Below are 7,304 nucleotides of genomic sequence, written 5' to 3' on the forward strand. Positions count from 1 at the left end.
TGCTCTCATTTTTTTTTTTGCAGTCGTGGGAACTGGAGTTCAGGAAGGCTAACAGCCAATAGGTGGCACAGCTGGGATTTGAACCCAGGATTGTCTCCAACGCCGCTCAGTTATACAAGCCAGGGAGTCACAGAGACTTAGTGAAGTGCACACATTGCCCACCTGGGTAAACTGAGGTCCAGCAGGGGAAGGTTTCCTCCTGTTGTAATCACTAACCTTGCCCGATTCATTCATTCATTCGTTCACTCAATTCAACAACCTGTCTCCGAGAGGCTCAGTCAGAGGACATACTGATCCAGTTAGATCCGAACGCTTCCCAGATATATATGGCGCCTGCTGAGAAGGGACTGCAGAGTCCAGGCACCCACCTTCCAGGCGCTCACCGTTCACCCCTTTGGCATCATTTACTGAGCTCGTATTAAGAGCATGGGATCTGGATCCACACTGTTTGGATTCAAATCCCGACTTCACCACTTAGCAGCTGTGTGTTCTGGGAAAGTGACCCACCTTCTCTGTGCTTCCATTTTCTAACTTGTAAAACGGGATGCCAGGCTGGTGGGAGGGGTTTAAAGGTGTTAGCCATGAAGAGTTCTTTAGCGAACATCCAGACTGGCAATAAACTCAATAAATGGTGACTGTTATAATTAATCCTCGGAACCATCCTAGGGAGTGGACACTACTGTGTCCCCCCTTTTATTTATTACATTATTATTATTTGTAGACACGAGGTCGCGCTATGTTGCCCAGGCTGCTCTCGAACCCTTGTACTCAAACAATCTTCCCGCCTCCGGCCCTCCAAAGTGTTGGGATCACGGACATGAGCCAACAACGCCCAGCCCGTGTCCCTCCCTCGTTTTTACAAATGAATAAAGAGAGGCTGGAGAAGCAGACTCTTGCCCGAGGTCACCGGCTTTGCAGTGTTGCCTCCCCCGATTTGGTCTCCTGTCTCTTTGGCTCCAAAACCTACAACCAGTCCTGGGAGCGATTCGCGGCAATCGCTCAGAGAAAACGTGACGAAAACCAGTCTGTAAAACTTTAGCCTAGGAGAGGGGCTTCGGTGCGCGGGGGAATTTGCAGACGCTCCCTGCTGGAGGAGATTGCCTGACCTGTCCTTCAGCGCGGGACTTTCGGCGGGTCCCAGCCGGGCCGACCCGAGTGCCTGCGGCGGAGACGGCAGTGGAGCCAGTAACGGCTGCAGTGGCCGTGGCGGGAGAATTATGTCAGAGCCGCAGCCGCGGGGCGCCGAGCGCGATCTCTACCGGGACACGTGGGTGCGATACCTGGGTGAGCGCGAGGCGACCGGCGCCGCGACCCCACCAACACCGGGCTGGGGAAGCAGGGGTCGCCGGACGCCGGCCGGGGCCTGGAGGAGGCGGGAGGATCTTAGTTCTCATTCTGCTTTTGCGCCGGAGACTGATCTCAGACAGGGCTAGGGACTTGTCCAAGGTCACACTGCCCTGGTGGGGCGCCCGGGGTGGAGGATCACACGGGGCGAACGGGCTGCCCGCTCTGGCATGCGCTCTGGCTGGCTGTGGAGTCGGGACCTCCACTCCCATTTCCGTCCTGACACGCGCTGGCTGTGTCTGAACCTGTTTCCTCAGCAAAAAAACAAAAAGCAAAAAACAAACCGGATGCACAGGAGGTCCTCTCTCATTGGGTGGTACTTTCGAGGGTGGAATGGGATAAAGCGCAGAAAAGCCTGGCACTTGGTGAGTGTCCGGCCCTCGATCACTATGCCCCTCTGGGTGCCTGTCACCTCATTAGTGCAGCTACTCCTGGGACTGAGGCCAGGAAATCTAACCAATAAGCAATAGTAACAGTGACTCCGTGCCCAGCCCTCCCTCGGTGGCCCAAGGTCGGAGGTGGGCATCATGGCACCAGTTTACAGTTCGGAAAGGGAGGCTCAGAGAGGTCAAGTCACTTGCCTAAGGTCACCCAGGGAATGCTTAGTTGGCCAGGATGAGAACCAGCCTGCTCCAGCGCCCCCTCGTGGAACAGTTCGTGGGCCTAGGAATTAAATCTTCCCTCCTCCAGGCTATGCCAATGAGGTGGGCGAGGCTTTCCGCTCCCTTGTGCCCGCGGCAGTGGTGTGGCTGAGCTACGGCGTGGCCAGCTCCTACGTGCTGGCGGATGCCATTGACAAAGGCAAGAAGGCTGGAGAGGTGAGTGTTAGCCTATTTTTCAACCCCCACCCCAGCTCTCTTCCTGTGTGGTTCAGTCCACAGCCTTGCATGTGGTAAAGTCCCTGTGGGCCACTCCAGTCCCTACAGACTTGCCCAGTGCAGTCCATAGTCAGTCCTGTTTGTAGGACAGTGTATCCCCAACCCCACACTCCCACTTCCTGGATGCGGCAGACTGTACCCTACTCCTGGGTGTGGACAAATCTATGGGCCCCTCCCAGTCTAGTCTCTTGCTCCTTGTCACAGGATTTCCTGCCTCTGCCCCAGCTAGATTAAGTGTCTCTGCGCCCACCAGGTGCCAAGCCCTGAAGCAGGCCGCAGCGCCAGAGTGACAGTGGCTGTCGTGGACACCTTTGTATGGCAGGCTTTGGCCTCTGTGGCCATTCCAGGCTTCACCATCAACCGCGTGTGTGCCGCCTCTCTCTATGTCCTGGGCACTGCCACCCGCTGGCCCCTGGCTGTCCGCAAGTGGACCACCACCGCGCTTGGGCTGTTGACCATCCCCGTCATTATCCACCCCATTGACAGGTGGGTGCCTTCCTGGCCTCAGGGTTCAACCACGCTCCAGGTAGAGCTAGACTCTATGAGGCGTGGGGCGTGCCCACTTTGCCAGAACAATAGTAGGGACAAGGCTGGCACTTGGCTTCTGGGATAGAAAGGACGGACAGCCTGTACCCTTGTCATATGGTCTGGCAGGTACTTTGGCAATGAAGGAAGAGGGTTGCCTTGAGGGTATGGGACACAGGACAAGTAAATTCCCAGAAAGAAAGCCTAGTGTTACAGAACCACCAGAGGCAGGCAGGAGCAGGTGCACCTGGAAGGGATGCATTTCAGGAGGTATTGGTGACAGAAGCCTAACTCAAACTGAATGGTTGAATAAAATGGAGTAAAAGTCCAGGGTTGTGTTGCATTCAGGCATGGCTGGATCTAGGTACCCAGATGATGTCATTAGGGATCTGGGTCTCCCCATCCTGCTGCCTTTCTCCCCACCCCACCCTATTTCTTGCTGGCTTCACCCGCTTTCTCCTTGTGGGAGCAGAAATGGCCCTAATAGCTCCCGACTTCTATCTCATCAGCTTAGCCTCCCCAGCAGAAGCTTTTAAATAGTAACAACAAAAATCCCAAGGAAGGGTGTCATTGGTTTATCCTGGACTGCCTGCCCACCCCCTGAGCCAGTTTCCCTTTGTTGATTGGCCAAGTTTGGGTTACGTGTTTGGTCTTAGAACCAGAGATGGTCTCAACCCAACCAGACCAACATAAGAGTGAGAGGAGGAGTCTTTCTCCAGGAGAAGATAGCTGACCCTGAGGCCCTGAGCAAGTCTTTTACCCAGTGCCTCAGTTTCCTCCTGAATAAAGAAGAGGATGGCTTCCACTCTGGGAGTTTGATTCTAGCTTCCCCAAGTAGCCCAAGGTGGGAGGATCAGGATAAGGGTGGGTCTCTGCCTAGAAGGCATTTGTATCCTGCATCTAAGCATCCCTTTCCCTAACTCTGACCTGCCTTCTATTCCCTCATGAACACCCCGGCCACCTGCTCACCACCCTCCCCCTCCCTACAGGTCGGTGGACTTCCTCCTGGACTCCAGCCTGCGCAAGCTCTACCCATCAGTGGGAAAGCCCAGCTCCTCCTGACCACATGCTGGTACCTGGCCTGTGCATCGGCCTCCTCCTGCTTCATGTCAATCAACCTCCCACTCCTGCCAGGGGATGTGGATGCCTGACTCCCTGGGGTACAGAGACCCTGGCACCTGAGTGGTTTTGAGCCACATGGAAGCTTAGAGACAAAAGCTTCAAGAAGCAGTGGCTGCAGTGAGTCACAGACAGGCAGGACCCGAACCCTGACTGCTTCCCTAGAATCCATGATACTGACTGGAAATGGACCCTGGGTGGGCCTGGCCCTGTCTTTTGACAGGAAAGTTACATCCTCCCATGGAGGATGAGAGACTGAGGCTCAGGGAGGGCAAAGTATAGGCCCAAGATCGCTGGGCAAGCTGGGCACCCAGGTGCTTGATGGAGTCACCCCACGGTGGCACAGCTGGACAAGGAGCAGCAGACAACTCAGGGAGAAACTCAGGAGTGCAGCAGCAGGGACACCTCAGGACAGATTCTCAGGCCCTTCCCTGACCCAATAAATCCTGAAGAAGTTGTTTTGTCTTCATTTCTGTTTGGGATGAACAGGGGTGTGGTGGTGGGGAGGAGGGATGGGTAGTGGCTTCTCTACCCATCAGTGCTCCCCTGCAGGTGCCTAGACTCCCACATTGGTGCTGCCAGCCTCCTTTGGGGTAGGCATTACCCTTTACTTTCCCGCCTCAGCATCCCAAACTGCTGGGATTATAGGAATGAGCCACTGCACTCAGCCTGGCATTGCCCTTATTTTGCAAGCCTCCTAAAGCCCCAACCCCTCTGGTAGAGCAGCCTGTTGGGCAGATAGTACCTGAGCCTGAAGGTGTCCAAGATGGTGGTGGCAGCCCCATGGGAGGGTCACATGAGACCTCCTTATGAGGGGACTCAGCAGCCTGGAGAGAAGGAAGTGACCGGGGGGCTTTTTCCACTCGGAATCGGGGAATGGCCTGTTTTCCTTGTGGCTTCGCCTGAGCCGCTGGGCTCGAGAGTGCTAAAGGGGGTCACTCCTCTTTGATCCTGGGCCAGTCCCCTCAACAGCTCAGAGAGATAGAGAGGTGGGAACACATGGCTGAAGCAGACCCGGGTTCCTCTCAGCCCTGCCCGAGCCCCAAATTAGCTCCAGCCAAGGCTCTGGCCGCACCCCTTGGCCAGGTGCAGCCAGGTGGGCTGACCCTGCCCTGGTGGGACTTGCCAGCACCTGGGCTGGGACTTTGAAGGGCTGCAGGGCTGGGAGGCGGTGCTGCCAGCAAGATAGGATGGGGGCTCTGGGGTGGTGGCCCCTGCTGCTCTGGGGGTGTCCGTGGCTACAGGATGAGTCTGATGTGGGATGTGCCTTTTTCTGCTACTCTTCTCGTCCCACACTGGCCAGGTCCTCTTCCCAAGCCCCTATGGCCTCTGCCCAATCACCTGCTGCTCCCTCCCAGCTCCCTTAAAGGCTCTAAGCCCCGCCCCATTATCTAGCCCCTAACCCCCATCCCCCATTTCCCATGTGAGCTGGCACTCACATCCTTCTCCAGCCCAGCATTTTCCCAGCTCATCTCCCCGGGCGGTCGCAGCTGCATCCCTATGACATCTGGCATCTATCACCAATTCCTTGCCCACTCACTCTCCACCTTCCACTCTACGGGCTCTCCCTGAAGCTGGGAGCTGCCCGGGCCACACGCAGGCTTTGTGCTCGTGGGCACTCAGCCTTGTCCTCCCCATCACCTGCCCTCCTGCGGCTCTGTGCCCCTCCCCACGACGCACCGTTCCTCAGGTGCAAATCCTCTTCCTCTTGGCCAGCTATGAGCATCCTGCAGAACCAGCTCCAGTGCCCCTTCTGTTGTTGCTTCTTACTATGCCCTACTATGGGCCCCTTCTACCCTTGACTGCCCTGGTGGTGCCTTGTAGGGAACTACTGGAGTGCAGGTTTGCAGATGCTTGGTACATAGTAGGTGCTCACATAAGGGGCTTTCAGGCAATCCCAGGCCAGGCTGATGGGGATGAGGTCAGTGGACAGCCTGTCTGTAGTGGGAAACACCACCATCCCCCACCCCAACTTTACCCTGCTCAATAATTTTTTTTTTTGACATGGAGTCTTGCTCTGTCACCCAGGCTGGAGGGCGGTGGCACAAACTTGGTTCGTGCAACCTCTGCCCCCTGGGTTCAAGCAATTTTCCTGCCTCAGTGTCCTGAGTAGCTGGGACTAGAGGTGCATGCCACCACGTCCAGCTAATTTTTGTATTTTTAGTAGAGACGGGGTTTCACTATGTTGGCCAGGCTGGTCTTGAACTCCTGATCTCAAGGGATCTGCCCACCTTATCGTCCCAAAGTGCTGGGATTTTAAGTGTGAGGTCACCTGAGGTCAGGAGTTCAAGGCCAGCCTGACCAACATGGAGAAACCCTGTCTCTACTAAAAATGCAAAAAATTAGCCGGGCGTGGTGGCACATGTCTATAATCCCAGCTACTCAGGAGGCCGAGGCAGGAGAAGTGCTGAACCCAGGAGGTGAAGGTTGTGGTGAGCCGAGATTGTGCCACTGCCCTCCAGCCTGGGCAAGAGCAAAACTCTGTCTCAAAAAAAAAAAAAAAAAAAAAAAGGAACAAAAGGATAACTACTCCACAGAGCAGCAGTATGGGCTGCTTGACTGAGTATACTTACAGTTATTTCTTGATCATGTAACTGTCCAGCGGGTTCACTTTGCCCACTACGTAAACAGAGCCCATTGATCAAGACAGGGGAATTGCAACAGAGAAACAATTCATGCAGAACTGACTGTGTGGGAGACAGGAATTTTATTATTACTCAAATCAGCCTCCCTGAGCATTCAGGGATCAGAGTTTTTAAGGATAATTTAGTGGGTGGGGGCTGCCAATGAGTCAGGAGTGCTGACTGGTTGGGTGGGAGATGAAATCATATGGAGTGGAAGCTATCCTCTTGCACTGAGTCAGTTCCCAGGTGGGGGCCACAAGATCAGATGAGCCAATTTATTGATCGGTGTGGTGCCAGGTGGTCCAAGTGCAGGGGCTGCAAAATATCTCAAGCACTGATCTTAGGCTTTACAATAGTGATGTTACCCCCAGGAGCAATCTGGGGAGGGTCAGAATCTTGTAGCTTCCAGCTGCATGACTCCTAAAGCACAATTTATAATCGTTTGGCCAACTTGTTAGTCCTACAAAGGCACAAAGGCAGTCCAGTCCCCAGGCAAGAAGGGAGTCTGTTTTGGGAAAGGGCTGTTATCATCTTTGTTTTAAACTATAAACTAAGTTCCTCCCAAATTAGTTCAGCCTATACCCAGGAATGAACAAGGACAACTTGGAGGTTAGAAGCAAGATGAGGCTAGGCATGGTGGCTCATGCCTGTAATCCCAGCATGTTGGTAGGCTGAGGCAGGCAGATCACTTGAGGTTGAGGTCAGCAGCTTGAGGCCAGTCTGGCCAACCTGATGAAACCTCGTCTCTACTAAAAATACAAGAATTAGCTGGGCATGATGGCGGGCACCTGTAATCCCAGCTACTTGGGAGGCA

General features: G+C 54.7%; 2 protein-coding genes across 2 annotated transcripts in view; both read left to right on the forward strand.

The window, feature by feature from the left end:
- Nucleotides 1-4,323, forward strand: part of SEC14L2 (SEC14 like lipid binding 2) — a 30,912-nt gene extending 26,589 nt beyond the window's left edge. The window contains exons 14-16 of the transcript XR_004262298.1: nt 24-1,284; nt 2,035-2,162; nt 3,737-4,323. The gene's annotated coding sequence lies outside the window, so the exon portion shown is untranslated. The remainder of the gene's footprint in view (nt 1-23; nt 1,285-2,034; nt 2,163-3,736) is intronic.
- Nucleotides 1,087-4,324, forward strand: MTFP1 (mitochondrial fission process 1). The gene is made up of 4 exons (XM_032256887.1): nt 1,087-1,284; nt 2,035-2,162; nt 2,476-2,708; nt 3,737-4,324. Exons 1-4 carry the CDS (start codon nt 1,218-1,220, stop codon nt 3,807-3,809), a joined length of 501 nt encoding a protein of 166 aa, XP_032112778.1. The 5' UTR covers nt 1,087-1,217; the 3' UTR covers nt 3,810-4,324.
- The last annotated feature ends 2,980 nt before the right edge of the window (nt 4,325-7,304 follow it).

The sequence above is a fragment of the Sapajus apella genome, unplaced genomic scaffold, assembly GCF_009761245.1.
Source record: "Sapajus apella isolate SASKATOON/1434 unplaced genomic scaffold, GSC_monkey_1.0 scaffold95, whole genome shotgun sequence".
Classification (NCBI taxonomy): Eukaryota; Metazoa; Chordata; class Mammalia; order Primates; family Cebidae; genus Sapajus; species Sapajus apella.

Coding starts and splice junctions, on each gene's coding strand:
- MTFP1 (XM_032256887.1), top strand. CDS start 1,218: ATGTCAGAGCCGCAGCCGCGGGGCGCCGAGCGCGATCTCTACCGGGAC. Junction 1,285..2,034: donor CACGTGGGTGCGATACCTGG/GTGAGCGCGAGG, acceptor TCCCTCCTCCAG/GCTATGCCAATGAGGTGGGC. Junction 2,163..2,475: donor AAGGCAAGAAGGCTGGAGAG/GTGAGTGTTAGC, acceptor TGCGCCCACCAG/GTGCCAAGCCCTGAAGCAGG.